The following is a 15,263-nucleotide window of genomic DNA, read 5'->3' as shown; positions in this document are numbered from 1 at the left end:
CTGCTCCGAAAACACCCTAACGTAGCTTAAAACCAAGTCTCAAAAGCATCCAGCTAATTTAAAGTTAATTGCATCCCAGAAAATAATCCAACAATATTTAAAGGAATACAGAAAAATCCAGGACCCAAAAACGTAAAATTTAACATTTCCAACATTGAATTTAAAAATCACCAGGTAAGCAAAGAAGCTGGGGAAATAATGCCTCCCATCCAGAAGAACAATCAAATCAACTGATAGTAACAGATCCAGTAAAGACCAGCATGATAGAATTAGCAGACAACAATAGTAAAACAGCTATTATAAATACACTCCACATGTTTAAGAGCATAATGAAAAAAATAAAAAATATTTTAAAAATACAAACCAAACTCTATAGATGAATAATACAGTATCTGAAATGTGAAATACATAGGATGGGATAAACAGTGGATAGATGTTGATGAAGAAAAGAACACCAAACTTGAAGACATCAATTTTATTCAAAATGAAACATAGAATGAAAATAAGATTAAAAAATGAAAAGAACATTTGTGACTGTGAGATGATGGTAAACAGTCTAAAATATATGTAATTGGAGGGAAAGTCAGAAAAAAGTGAGGAAATAATGACCAAATTGTTTTAAATTTGATGGCAACTATAAACCAAATATCCAAAAATGTCAGCAGATTCCAAACAGAACAAGAGATTAATAAAACTATACAAGGGCAGAGCATAAACAAATTGCTAAAATGAACACTAGTAATGGGAACATCTTAAAAGTAGACAAAGAAAAATGACATAAAGATAAGAATGATCACAGACTTCTCATCAGAAACTATGAAAGACAGAAACCTTTAAACACTAAAAGGAAAACAACCTAACAAACTAGAATTCTGTTTCCATTGAAAATACCCTTCAAAAACTAAGGTAAAGACTCTTTCAAACAAAAGTTGAGATAATTCATTGCCAATAGGCCTGTTTTACAAAAAATATTAAAGGAAGTTATTCATGCAAAAGGAAAATGATACTAGATAGAGATCTGGATCCGAAATATGGAAGAAAAATCACTGGAAATGGTAAATATATTGATAAATATGAAAAACTTTTTCTTATTTTTCAAAATTTCTTTTAAAGATAACTGAGTGTTTAAAGCAAAAATGATAATGATAGACTGTGGAGTTTATAATATATGTGGAAATAAAATGTACAAAAACAATAACACGAAGTATAGGAGAGGGGAATAAAATTATACTGTAGTAATGCTATTAAAATATATGTAAAGTGGGGGCTCCCCTGGTGGCGCAGTGGTTGAGAGTCCGCCTGCCGATGCAGGGGACACGGGTTCGTGCCCCGGTCCCGGAAGATCCCACATGCTGCGGAGCGGCTGGGCCCGTGAGCCATGGCTGCTGAGCCTGCGCGTCCGGAGCCTGTGCTCCGCAACGGGAGAGGCCACAACAGTGAGAGGCCCGCGCGTACCGCAAAAAAAAAAAAAAAAAAAAAAAAAAATATATATATATATATATATATATATATATATTATGTAAAGTGGAATACCATTATTTGAAGGTAGAATAGTATAAGTTAAAGCTGTATACTGTTAACCCACTAAAATAGAATAACAACAAAAAAGAGCTAATATACCAATAAAAAAGGAGATACAATGAAATAAAAAAACACTCCAAAAGAAATTAAAAGAATAAAGAACAAAGATACATGGGTTAAAAGAAATAAAATAGCATAAAACACATTAAACATCATTAGCCATTAGGGAAATGCAAATTAAAACCACAATAAGGTACTACTACACACTTTCCCCAAGGGCTAAAATTAAAAAGGTTCACTTGCAATATCAACTTTTGGTGAGGATGTAGATCACTAGCACTGCCATGTATTGCTGGTGAAAGCACAAAATTATACAGCCACTTTGGAAAGTAATTTGGCAGATTCTTATGAAGTTAATCAAACACTTGCCACACAACCCAGCAATTCCAACTCATACATTCACACAAAGACACATACTCAAATGTTCAGAGCAATTTTTTTTATAATAGCCCCAAATTAGAAACAACTCAAATGTTCATCAACAGGTGAGTGGATAAACAAACTGTGGTACACCATACAATGGAATACTACCCAGCAATAAAAGGAACACTACTGAAATGTGAATGAATCTAGAAAGTATTATGCTACATATAAGAAGCCAGACACAAAAGAGTACATACTACATGTTTCCATTTACATGAAATTCTAGAAAACACAAGCTAATCTACAGTGACAAAAAGCAGATTAGGGGTTGCTTAGGTCTAGGGGTAGACTATATGGGAGGTGGGAGCAGAATGTGTGGATTTATGTCAAAGGGGCATATGGAACATTTGGGGGAAGTAGAAATCTTGATCGTGGTGGTCATTATGGCATGTATACATTTGTCAAAACTTGCCAAAGTGTATATTTTAAATGTGTACAGTTTCTTGCGCACAAATTATACATCAATAACACTGTTTTTAAAAGTGGAATGAACAAAATGGAAATAAAACAGTGCCAACATTCTATCAGTCATAGGAATACTGTCCTTAGTCATCACTAATGGGCACTTCAGACCCAGGAAGTGCTGTCGACTTCAGAGAAATCCTGAAAGCAAAGGCCAAGCTGGAAACAAATACCTCAATGTTCCTAATTTTTAAAGGCCCTAAAGAACTTGCAAAGCAATGTTTCTGGCTCTGGTTTTGTTTTGATAATTATTCAGTACTGCCCCAAACACATTAATCTACAAATTCTTTGATAAGAACTCTGTCACATCACGTTCTTCCCAGAGCACATAAAAAGAATCAAATGAATTGTTTGTTGAATGCACCAATAAGTGACCAAATGAATAAATGAATGAATGGATAAAATAAATTTCTATGGGAATTAATATCCCAACACAGCTGTATATTATTTATCTCTTGTAGAAAATGCTACCTATCCATCTTTAAATATGATAAAATATCATTTATTTGAGCACCACAAATCTAGAATTTTGAAGAATCTGTATGAGCAGGGCTGAGTTTTATTTTTGCATTGTTGAAAAAAAATCATACGGCCAAACAATAGTATAGAAACAAGGCGATGATTGCCACCTTTATTTTGTATGTTATATCAGAGTTTACAAATGGCTTTCACAAACATTAACTCATCTAAGCCATTTTGGACCACTATTTTACCAATAGGCAGTTTCTGTCTATAAATCACAATCTACTGATGCACTGAAAGAAAATTTCTGAGGGTTTTTCTAGTTAATCTGTTAATCTGTTTCAAACAATGATGAAAGAGAGAGGGTGGGGGAAAGATCTCAACATGTTACATTTTAAATTACAATTCAGGATTAGCATCATTTTTACAAATGGTTAAGATAAGCCTGAGCAGCCTTACTGCAAGTTTTTGTAAAAACTGTTGGAGTTCTAAAGAGAGCCTGACAATACCTTCACTACCAAAATAGCCTGAGGACCCCAGGTTGGAACACCCTAAAGGTGCTGAAGTTGAACATCTTATATAAAATTTGAACCCTACACTTATTAATGGAAAACCAACCCCACCTATTAAAAGCTAATATACAACTATGAGCTATTTCTAATAGCCTCTTTGGAAAAGTATGTTGAGCCTCAAAAGAAGTGGCTGGTTTTGTTTTTGTTTTCTAAAAGCAGTGACCTGTTTTGATAATGATGCTCCTAAGACTGTCCAGATGTTTGAAGTCCATAAGATAACTGAGCATATTAAATAGGATACTGCTCAGATTCTCAAGACACAGGCCTGGATGACTTTAATAGATTATCTCTACATGAGATCTCTGTCTCCACTTTTCCATTCTAAGATTAAATAAGTCAGCTAAAGGAACGACAGAGACCAAGGCCATTTGGATTAGAAGTTCTAGGCTGAAAAGCAAATATGCATTTCCAGGTTTTCCATATTTAAAATTTTTACCAGTTTGTCTTTTGGGGACTGAAATGAGGATGACAACAGATCCAAAGTAAGCTGCATTAGCATCACAAAATGACAACTGAATATGCCACCCACTATCTCCATAGTACTGAAAACGCCCCTCTGTGACAAGTCACAGGTACCAAGAATGTTTCATCACATTGCTTCCCTTCACATAAATGCCCCCCGCATAGGGTTTTATGTCTCTCTTCTTAGCTTTCTCTGCCTTAATCCTCTTTCCTCTACTCTTCAGCTTGACTTAATTCAGAACTGTATCTAATTCACAAATTGAAGCAGGACAGGTCTCCCTCACAAACTCGGCCCACACACCAATCTGACAAGAGGTCACTGCTATGGACTAAACCCCAAGTAGGAGTTGCTGCACTGGAATATCAGTGTATTTTGCTTTCCCCCATTACCTTCTTAAATGAAAGAAAGGTAAGTTCAAGCACTTACTAGCTGGTGAAATCATACATCCATTAAAGAAAAGAAGTTGAAGAAATATTGAACCCTTCCCAATTCCTCAAGAAACAAAGGGACTCTCCCCACAGAAAAAATAGAAAGGGGAATGCCCCAAAAAGGAAACAAAAATTGTGAAACAAACTTTTCAAAGTGCCCAATCTCTAAGAAAGGTAGAGTATCCTACAACCAGGTCTTTATTTTGAAATACCTTTCTTGGGTGGCATCCTGGTGGTGTCCTGTCAGAACGTCTCGGCTGCTGGTTAACGTGAAGAAGGATGACAGGTTGAAGGGACAAATGTTTCAGGTCTGGTCCGGCACATGCACACAGTTCTGCCTGTTGCTGAAAGTGCTCCCTGGTGCCATTTCACAGTCTGAAACATAAGAAGGTACTAATTTCCTCACCATTAAATTTTCATGAATGTTTAGTTTGCCATTTAGGGATGGAGTACTCAGGTCAAAAGGGTTGTATGTGGGGCTCATGTCTGAAATAAAACTAAGCTGATCGTGCAAGTGGTATTCAAAGCAAATCTGGCTTCATCCCATTCTGTATGTGCTTGCCTGCCTCGTTTTAAATACCTTCCATTCTAGGGTTTTATCCTAAATACATGCACAGAGGGCAGTGTAAGGGAAAGCACTTTTAGAAAAGTGAGAAATACTGACCACTAAGCAGACTCTGTAAATTAAATGAGTAAATAAAGAAGATACTCCTATGTGTGGAGTTCAGGTTTAAGCAGCAAAGCCACAGCGCATTCAGTTTAGCTGTCAATCTCAATGTGGGGAAACTTGGAGATACTGTGTTCATTTTCTCAAATTCTCTGAAAATAAAACTTGCTATAACAGGAAACTTATTTTCTGGGAAGTTTAAAAAAAATTTTTTTTTCTATTAACACTTCTCAAAGGAAGGTAGTAATCCTTGCTTTAAAATGGTAAACAAAAAAGATTTCCATCACTAAAAAGAAAGGGACAAAAAGTGCTGAAATCTAATGTTGCAAAAGAGGCTGCCTTTGGAGAGGGAGAACACGGGCATTCTCTGGTTACTTCGGTGATAGCCGCTGACCTTGGCAAGAGGAAACACTGTTTTGAAATGGATCCTGGTGGCACATTACACCAAGGCAGCTTTTGGCTTCACAGATGGATTTGTGCACAGATCTGACCCTTCTAGAATATAAAGCCTACTACATAGACTTTAGCTAAAGTAGTGTGTAGCACACCTGGAATTATGGTTTAAAACAAAGCTCTGTAAAGTGATGCTCACTTAGCTTTTTCCTATTCTGGACATTAGATCTCAACTGTAATAGTAAGATAGGATATAGCTGATACAAGTACTTACATTTAAAGATTTATAATGAAAGTTATGTGGTTCTTTAACTTGGGAATTTATAAGGAAATTGAGAAGTTTTGTTGCAAATTGTTGGACCTATAATCTAGAGTGAGAACAGTATGTAATTTAATTTATATTAACTTTAAAAATATGTAAAATAACTCTAAATTCTATTCTAACAGAAACCATAATAAACTTATAAATAAATTAACAAGATGTTCTTCAAGCTTTCTGTCCAAAATATTATAAAAACAATACTAAACAAAAGATTAAACACAGAAACCAACAAAGAAACATAGATTAATTCACATATGTTAAAATTTAAAATTTCTATTCATCAAAAGATGTTTCAAAGAAATTAAAGTAGAAAATACTTACAACTCACACAACACTTCATAAAAGTATAAAAAACAAAGAACTACTTATCAACAAGAAGAAAATCAGCACCCCCAAAAGGGAAATAAATGGCAAAAGATTTGAACAAATATTACACATAGGAAGATATAAAACCTAATAAAAATGAACAAAACGAGAATTTGTCAATATAGTTAGAGGGACGAGGGGAAGATGGCGGAAGAGTAAGGTGCGGAGATCACCTTCCTCCCCACAGATACACCAGAAATATATCTACACGTGGAACAACTCCTACAGAACACCTACTGAACACTGGCAGAAGAACTCAGACCTCCCAAAAGGCAAGAAACTCCCCACGTACCTAGGTAGGGCAAAAGAATAAACAGAGACAAAAGAATAGGGACGGGACCTGCACCAGTGGGAGGGAGCCGTGAAGGAGGAAAGGTTTCCACACACTAGGAAGCCCCTTTGCGGGCGGAGACTGTGGGTGGCGGAAGGGAAGCTTCGGGGCCGCAGAGGAGAGCACAGCAACAGGGGTGCGGAGGGCAAAGCGGAGAGATTCCCGTACGGAGGATCGAGGATCGGTGCCAACTGGCACTCACCAGCCCGAGAGGCTTGTCTGCTCACCCGCCAGGGCGGGCGAGGGCTGGGAGCTGAGGCTCCGGCTTTGGTCGGAGCACAGGGAGAGGACTGGGGTTGGCGGCGTGAACACAGCCTGCAGGGGGTTAGTGCACCACGGCTGGCCAGGAGGGAGTCCGGGGAAAAGTCTGGACCTGCCGAAGAGGCAAGAGACTCTTTCTTCCCTCTTTGTTTCCTGCTTCACGAGGAGAGGGGATTAAAATTGCTGCTTAACGGAGCTCCAGAGACGGGCGCGAGCCGCGGCTAAAAGCGCGGACCCCAGAGACGGGCATGAGATGCTAAGGATGCTGCTGCCGCCACCAAGAAGCCTGTGTGCGAGCACAGGTCACTATCCACACACCCCTTCCGGGGAGCATGTGGAGCCTGCCACTTCCAGGGTCCTGGGATCTAGGGACAACTCCCCCGGGAGAACGCAGCATGGCGCACCTAAGGCTGGCACAACGTCATGCTGGCCTCTGCCGCCGCAGGCTCGCCCCGCACTCCGTACCCCTCCCTCCCCCCAGCCTGAGTGAGCCAGAGCCCCCGAATCAGCTGCTCCTTTAACCCCGTCCTGTCTGAACGAAGAACAGATGCCCTCCGGTGACCTACATGCAGAGGCGGGGCCAAATCCAAAGCTGAGCCCCGGGAGCTGTACGAACAAGGAAGAGAAAGGGAAATCTCTCCCAGCAGCCTCAGAAGCAGTGGATTAAAGCTCCACAAACAACTTGATGTACCCTGCATCTATGGAATACCTGAATAGACAAGGAATCATCCCAAATTGAGGAGGTGGACTTTGAGAGCAAGATTTATTATTTTTTCCCCTTTGCCTCTTTTTGTGAGTGTGTATGTGTATGCTTCTGTGTGAGATTTTGTCTGTATAGCTTTGCTTCCACCATTTGTCCTAGGGTTCTATCCATCCGTTTTTTTTCTTTAAAAAATTTTTTTTTCTTAATAATTATTTTTTATTTTAATAACTTCATTTTATTTTATCTTAATCTTATTTTATCTCCTTTCTTCCTTCCTCCCTCCCTCCCTCCCTCTCTCTCTCTCTCTCTCTCTCTCTCTCTTTCTTTCTCTCTACTTTTTCTCTTGAGCCATGTGGATGAAAGGCTCTTGGTGCTCCAGTCAGGAGTCAGTGCTGTGCCTCTGAGGTGGGAGAGCCAACTTTGGGACACTGGTCCACAAGAGACCTCCCAGTTCCACATAATATCAAACGGCGAAAATCTCCCAGACATCTCCATCTCAACACCAGCACCCAGCTTCACTCAATGACCAGCAAGCTACAGTGCTGGACACCCTATGCCAAACAACTAGCAAGACAGGAACACAGCCCTACCCATTAGCAGAGAGGCTGTCTAAAATCATAATAAGTCCACAGACACCCCAAAACACACCATCAGACGTGGACCTGCCCACCAGAAAGACAAGATCCAGCCTCATCCACCACAACACAGGCACTAGACCCCTCCACCAGGAAGCCTACACGACCCACTGAACCAACCTTAGCCACTGGGGACAGACACCAAAAACAATGGGAACTACAAACCTGCAGCCTGCAAAAAGGAGACCCCAAACACACTAAGATAAGCAAAATGAGAAGACAGAAAAACACACAGCAGATGAAGGAGCAAGATAAAAACCCGCAAGGCTTCCCTGGTGGCGCACTGGTTGAGAGTCCACCTGCCGATGCCAGGGGACATGCGTTCGTGCCCCGGTCGGGGAAGATCCTACATGCCACAGAGCGGCTGGGCCCGTGAGCCATGGCCGCTGAGCCTGTGCGTCCGGAGCCTGTGCTCCGCAACAAGACAGGCCACAACAGTGAGAGGCCCACGTACAGCAAAAAATAAAAAAATAAAAAAAAAATAAAGATAAAAACCCACCAGACCTAACAAATGAAGAGGAAATAGGCAGTCTACCTGAAAAAGAATTCAGAATAATCATAGTAAAGATAATCCAAAATCTTGGAAATAGAATAGACAAAATGCAAGAAACATTTAACAAGACCTAGAAGAACTAAAGATGAAACAAGCAATGATGTACAACACATTAAGTGAAATTAAAAATACTTTAGATGGGATCAATAGCAGAATAACTGAGGCAAAAGAACGGATAAGTAACCTGGAAGATAAAATACTGGAAATAACTACTGCAGAGCAGAATAAACAAAAAAGAATGAAAAGAACTGAGGACAGTCTCAGAGACCTCTGAGACAACATTAAACGCACCAACATTCGAATTATAGGGGTTCCAGAAGAAGAAGAGAAAAAGAAAGGGCCTGAGAAAATATTTGAAGAGATTATAGTTGAACACTTCCCTAATATGGGAAAGGAAATAGTTAATCAAGTCCAGGAAGCACAGAGAGTCCCATACAGGATAAATCCAAGGAGAAATACACCAAGACACATATTAATCGAACTGTCAAAAATTAAATACAAAGAAAGAAAACATATTAAAAGCAGCAAGGGAAAAATAACAAATAACACACAAGGGAAGCCCCATAAGGTTAACAGCTGATCTTTCAGCAGAAACTCTGCAAGCCAGAAGGGACTGGCAGGACATATTTAAAATGATGAAGGAGAAAAACCTGCAACCAAGATTACTCTACCCAGCAAGGATCTCATTCAGATTTGATGGAGAAATTAAAACCTTTACAGACAAGCAAAAGCTGAGAGAGTTCAGCACAACCAAACCAGTGTTACAACAAATGCTAAAGGAACTTCTCTAGGCAAGAAACACAAGAGAAGGAAAAGACCTACAATAATGAACCCAAAATAATTAAGAAAATGGGTATAGGAACATACATATCGATAATTACCTTAAATGTAAATGGACTAAATGCTCCCAACAAAAGACACAGATTGGCTGAATGGATACAAAAACAAGACCCATATATATGCTGTCTACAAGAGACCCACTTCAGACGTAGAGACACATACAGACTGAAAGTAAGAGGATGGAAAAAGATATTCCATGCAAATGGAAACCAAAAGAAAGCTGGAGTAGCAATTCTCATATCAGACAAAATAGACTTTAAAGACTATTAGAAGAGACAAAGAAGGACACTACATAATGATCAAGGGATTGATCCAAGAAGAAGATATAACAATTGCAAATATTTATGCACCCAACATAGGAGCACCTCAATACATAAGGCAAATACTAACAGCCATAAAAGGGGAAATCGACAGTAACACATTCATAGTAGGAGACTTTAACACCCCACTTTCACCGATGGACAGATCATCCAAAATGAAAATAAATAAGGAAACACAAGCTTTAAATGATACATTAAACAAGATGGACTTAATTGATATTTATAGGACATTCCATCCAAAAACAACAGAATACACATTTTTCTCAAGTCCTCATGGAACATTCTCCAGGATAGATCATATCTTGGGTCACAAATCAAGCCTTGGTAAATTTAAGAAAATTGAAATTGTATCAAGTATCGTTTCCGACCACAACTCCATGAGACTAGGTATCAATTACAGGAAAAGATCTGTAAAAAATACAAACACATGGAGGCTAAACAATACACTGCTTAATAACAAAGTGATCACTGAGGAAATCAAAGAGGAAATCAAAAAATACCTAGAAACAAATGACAATGGAAACACGACGACCCAAAACCTATGGAATGGATCAAAATCAGTTCTAAGAGGGAAGTTTACAGCAATACAATCCTACCTTAAGAAACAGGAAACATCTCAAATAAACAACCTAACCTTGCACCTAAAGCAATTAGAGAAAGAAGAACAAAAAAAACCCCAAAGTTAGCAGAAGGAAAGAAATCATAAAAATCAGATCAGAAAGAAATGAAAAAGAAATGAAGGAAATGATAGCAAAGATCAATAAAACTAAAAGCTGGTTATTTGAGAAGATAAACAAAATTGATAAACCATTAGCCAGACTCATCAAGAAAAAAAGGGAGAAGACTCAAATCAATAGAATTAGAAATGAAAAAGGAGAAGTAACAACTGATACTGCAGAAATACAAAGGATCATGAGAGATTACCGCAAGGAACTCTATGCCAATAAAATGGACAACCTGGAAGAAATGGACAAATTCTTAGAAATGCACAACCTGCCAAGACTGAATCAGGAAGAAATAGAAAATATGAACAGACCAATCACAAGCACTGAAATTGAAACTGTGATTAAAAATGTTCCAACAAACAAAAGCCCAGGACCAGATGGCTTCACAGGCAAATTCTATCAAACATTTAGAGAAGAGCTAACACCTATCCTTCTCAAACTCTTCCAAAATATAGCAGAGGGAGGAACACTCCCAAACTCATTCTACGAGGCCACCATCACCTTGATACCAAAACCATACAAGGATTTCACAAAGAAAGAAAACTACAGGCCAATATCACTGATGAACATAGATGCAAAAATCCTCAAAAAAATACTAGCAAACAGAATCCAACAGCACATTGAAAGGATCATACACCATGATCAAGTGGGGTTTATTCCAGGAATGCAAGAATTCTTCAATATACTCAAATCAATCAACGTGATACAGCATATTAACAAACTGAAGGAGAAAAACCATATGATCATCTCAATAGATGCAGAGAAAGCTTTTGACAAAATTCAACACCCATTTATGATAAAAACCCTGCAGAAAGTAGGCATAGAGGGAACTTTCCTCAACATAATAAAGGCCACATATGACAAACCCACAGCAAACATCATCCTCAATGGTGAAAAACTGAAAGCATTTCCACTAAGGTCAGGAAGAAGACAAGGTTGCCCACTCTCACCACTCTTATTCAACATAGTTTTGGAAGTTTTAGCCACAGCAATCAGAGAAGAAAAGGAAATAAAAGGAATCCAAATCGGAAAAGAAGAAGTAAAGCTGTCACTGTTTGCAGATGACATGATACTATACATAGAGAATCCTAAAGGTGCTACCAGAAAACTACTAGAGCTAATCAATGAATTTGGTAAAGTAGAAGGATACAAAATTAACGCACAGAGATCTCTGGCATTCCTATACACTAAGGATGAAAAATCTGAAAGTGAAATCAAGAAAACACTCCCATTTACCATTGCAACAAAAAGAATAAAATACCTAGGAATAAACCTACCTAAGGAGACAAAAGACCTGTATGCAGAAAATTATAAGACACTGATGAAAGAAATTAAAGATGATACAAATAGATGGAGAGATATACCATGTTCTTGGATTGGAAGAATCAACATTGTGAAAATGACTCTACTACACAAAGCAATCTACAGATTCAATGCAATCCCTATCAAACTACCACTGGCATTTTTCACAGAACTAGAGCAAAAAATTTCACAATTTGTATGGAAACACAAAGACCGCGAATAGCCAAAGCAATCTTGAGAACAAAAAACGGAGCTGGAGGAATCAGGCTCCCAGACTTCAGACTATACTACAAAGCTACAGTAATCAAGACAGTATGGTACTGGCACAGAAACAGAAAGATAGATCAATGGAACAGGATAGAAAGCCCAGAGATAAACCCATGTACATATGGTCACCTTATCTTTGATAAAGGAGGCAGGAATGTACAGTGGAGAAAGGACAGCCTCTTCAATAAGTGGTGCTGGGAAAACTGGACAGGTACATGTAAAAGTATGAGATTAGATCACTCCCTAACACCATACACAAAAATAAGCTCAAAATGGATTAAAGACCTAAATGTAAGGCCAGAAACTATCAAACTCTTAGAGGAAAACATAGGCAGAACACTCTATGACATAAATCACAGCAAGATCCTTTTTGACCCACCTCCTAGAGAAATGGAAATAAAAACAAAAATAAACAAATGGGACCTAATGAAATTTCAAAACTTTTGCACAGCAAAGGAAACCATAAACAAGACCAAAAGACAACCCTCAGAATGGGAGAAAATATTTGCAAATGAAGCAACTGACAAAGGATTAATCTCCAAAATTTATAAGCAGCTCATACAGCTGAATAACAAAAAAACAAACAACCCAATCCAAAAATGGGCAGAAGACCTAAATAGACATTTCTCCAAAGAAGATATACAGACTTCCAACAAACACATGAAAGAATGCTCAACATCAGTAATCATTAGAGAAATGCAAATCAAAACGACAATGAGATATCATCTCACACCAGTCAGAATGGCCATCATCAAAAAATCTAGAAACAATAAATGCTGGAGAGGGTGTGGAGCAAAGGGAACACTCTTGCACTGCTGGTGGGAATGTGAATTGGTACAGCCGCTATGGATAACAGTATGGAGGTTCTTTAAAAAACTACAAATAGAATTACGATATGACCCAGCAATCCCACTACTGGGCATATACCCTGAGAAAACCATAATTCAAAAAGAGTCATGTACCAAAATGTTCATTGCAGCTCTATTTACAATAGTCCGGAGATGGAAACAACCTAAGTGTCCATCATCGGATGAATGGATAAAGAAGATGTGGGGGTTTCCCTGGTGGCGCAGTAGTTGAGAGTCTGCCTGCCGGTGCAGGGGACACGGGTTCGTGCCCTGGTCCGGGAAGATCCCACATGCCGTGGAGCGGCTGGGCCCGTGAGCCATGGCCGCTGAGCCTGCGCGACCGGAGCCTGTGCTCCACAACGGGAGAGGCCACAACAGTGAGAGGCCCGTGTACCACAAAAAAAAAAAAAAAAAAAAAGAAGATGTGGCACATACATACAATGGAATATTACTCAGCCATAAAAAGAAACGAAATTGAGCTATTTGTAATGAGGTGGATGGGCCTAGAGCCTGTCATACAGAGTGAAGTTAGTCAGAAAGAGAACGACAAATACCGTATGCTAACACATATATATGGAATTTAAGAAAAAAAAATGTCATGAAGAACCTAGGGGTAAGACAGGAATAAAGACACAGACCTACTGGACTTGAGGATATGGGGAGGGGGAAGGGTAAGCTGTGACAAAGTGAGAGAGTGGCATGGACATATATACACTACCAAATGTAAAATAGATAGCTAGTGGGAAGCAGCCGCATAGCACAGGGAGATCAGCTCGGTGCTTTGGGACCGCCTGGAGGGGTGGGATAGGGAGGGTGGGAGGGAGGGAGACGCAAGAGGGAAGAGTTATGGGAACATATGTATATGTATAACTGATTCACCTTGTTATAAAGCAGAAACTAACAGACCATTGTAAAGCAATTATACTCCAATAAAGATGTAACAACAAAAAAATGAACGAAACATCAGCAGTAATTTCACAGAAGAGGGAACACACAGCCAATAGACATATGAAGAAAGTTCCAATGTCATCTAGAGAAATGCAAATGAAGACCACAAGTGGTAGGGGCATGCTAGTTTAAACCTCAGAAGTTCCCCGGGTGAAATTTGAAACTGGCTCCATGCATGGAGGGCAAGAGGAGACCAAAGAAAGAGGCAGGCCACTCCAGATTCATAGCTGGTAGCTTTAATAAACAAGGGAACTCACATTTGAGGTTTGTCTCTGGTGGTCGCAAGACGAGTAGATCTCGGCACTGCCCTGCAGAATGTTAAGGGTTTATATAGAGGCTTTAACGGGGTTAGGTTTTGTATTCAGTCCAGATGGTCTCAAAAACACATTGCTCTTGCAGGACTGTGTCTTTGAGACGGCTCTGGTGCAGGGAGGGCAGGCAGAATGCACCTTCCAAGGACAGGGAAGGGGAATAGGAGCCTCCAATTGCCCAGGTCCAGCTTGAGGGTCAACAACAGTCACATCCTCTCTACGACCTCCTCCAGCTCTCCACCCCTCCTGCTGGCTCTTACAATTTTACATGCAACCCTTTTTCTACAATGTGCCCTGAGTGGTCAACAAGAAATTTCATTAGCATGGCTCATTTGCGGCTATCTGGCTACATTAGAGGCAAATACCACAGCAACAATATGGGCACGTGCAAGAGAAAACACAAATTAAGGTAACAATTCACAAAGTAAGAAACAATTTTTTCCATTAAAAGCCCCATGATCCAAACCACTGATTTATTAAGCTCCCTAGGTGGGGGTTGGATTACTCAGGGTGTTCACTTGTATCCCCGTGTGCTTTAGTAAAAATGCTGCATGGTGTGAACACACACATTCTACCTGGGTAATGGCACAGTGCCTCCTTGGGAGGCAGTAATATTGTCCAAGACCACCCTATTTCAGAGGACAGCTTTCCTCGTTAGAGACACTTTAGTGTTCAGCAAGGACAGGTTCTGTCGGCTATCATAAGGCTTGCTGGGTGAATTTAATAAGGGCTTTTATGTGAGCTATACCATCCTCCAGGCCAATGAAAGGAACAAAGATGGCAGCCAGATGATCGTACCAATGGAAAACAGAATGCACCCTTCGCCTTGAGAAGGAGGTTGGCAACTTTTGTTGCTGTGGGATAGATTTTCTCCTGTGCCCAGGGAAAACCCAGGGTACAGTGGCCGAACCACCTAGATGGAAGCCATGGCCAAAGATTCATGCCACAGAACCACTGGGTTTCATTTGGGTCTCCCCAATAAATACCTGTATGGTGTGACCATTCTGTACCAAACTAGTCACTATCTTCTGATGTAATAGAATGCGCAGTTCTGGTGATATCTATCTTATATCCCTGGTA

At 39.6% G+C, this 15,263-nt stretch overlaps 1 protein-coding gene across 7 annotated transcripts in view; it reads right to left on the bottom strand.

Annotated features, from left to right (window-relative positions):
• TMC1 (transmembrane channel like 1) overlaps positions 1-15,263 on the bottom strand; it is a 386,362-nt gene that overhangs the window by 125,940 nt on the left and 245,159 nt on the right. For 5 of the 7 annotated variants that reach the window (XM_049710780.1, XM_049710774.1, XM_049710775.1 and 2 more), the window contains one exon: positions 4,604-4,766. The exons of 1 other annotated variant lie outside the window; for it this stretch is intronic. In XM_049710780.1, the coding sequence (XP_049566737.1) occupies positions 4,604-4,619 (16 nt within the window). In that variant the 5' untranslated portion in view covers positions 4,620-4,766. Of the gene's footprint in view, positions 1-4,603; positions 4,767-14,129; positions 14,181-15,263 lie in introns of all 7 variants that reach the window. One more of the 7 variants, XM_049710776.1, reaches the window with a different exon arrangement.

This window comes from Orcinus orca, chromosome 6, assembly GCF_937001465.1.
Source record: "Orcinus orca chromosome 6, mOrcOrc1.1, whole genome shotgun sequence".
NCBI classification, from domain to species: Eukaryota; Metazoa; Chordata; class Mammalia; order Artiodactyla; family Delphinidae; genus Orcinus; species Orcinus orca.
Note: the sequence above shows the minus strand (reverse complement) of the source record. Positions and strands in the feature narration are given on the sequence as shown.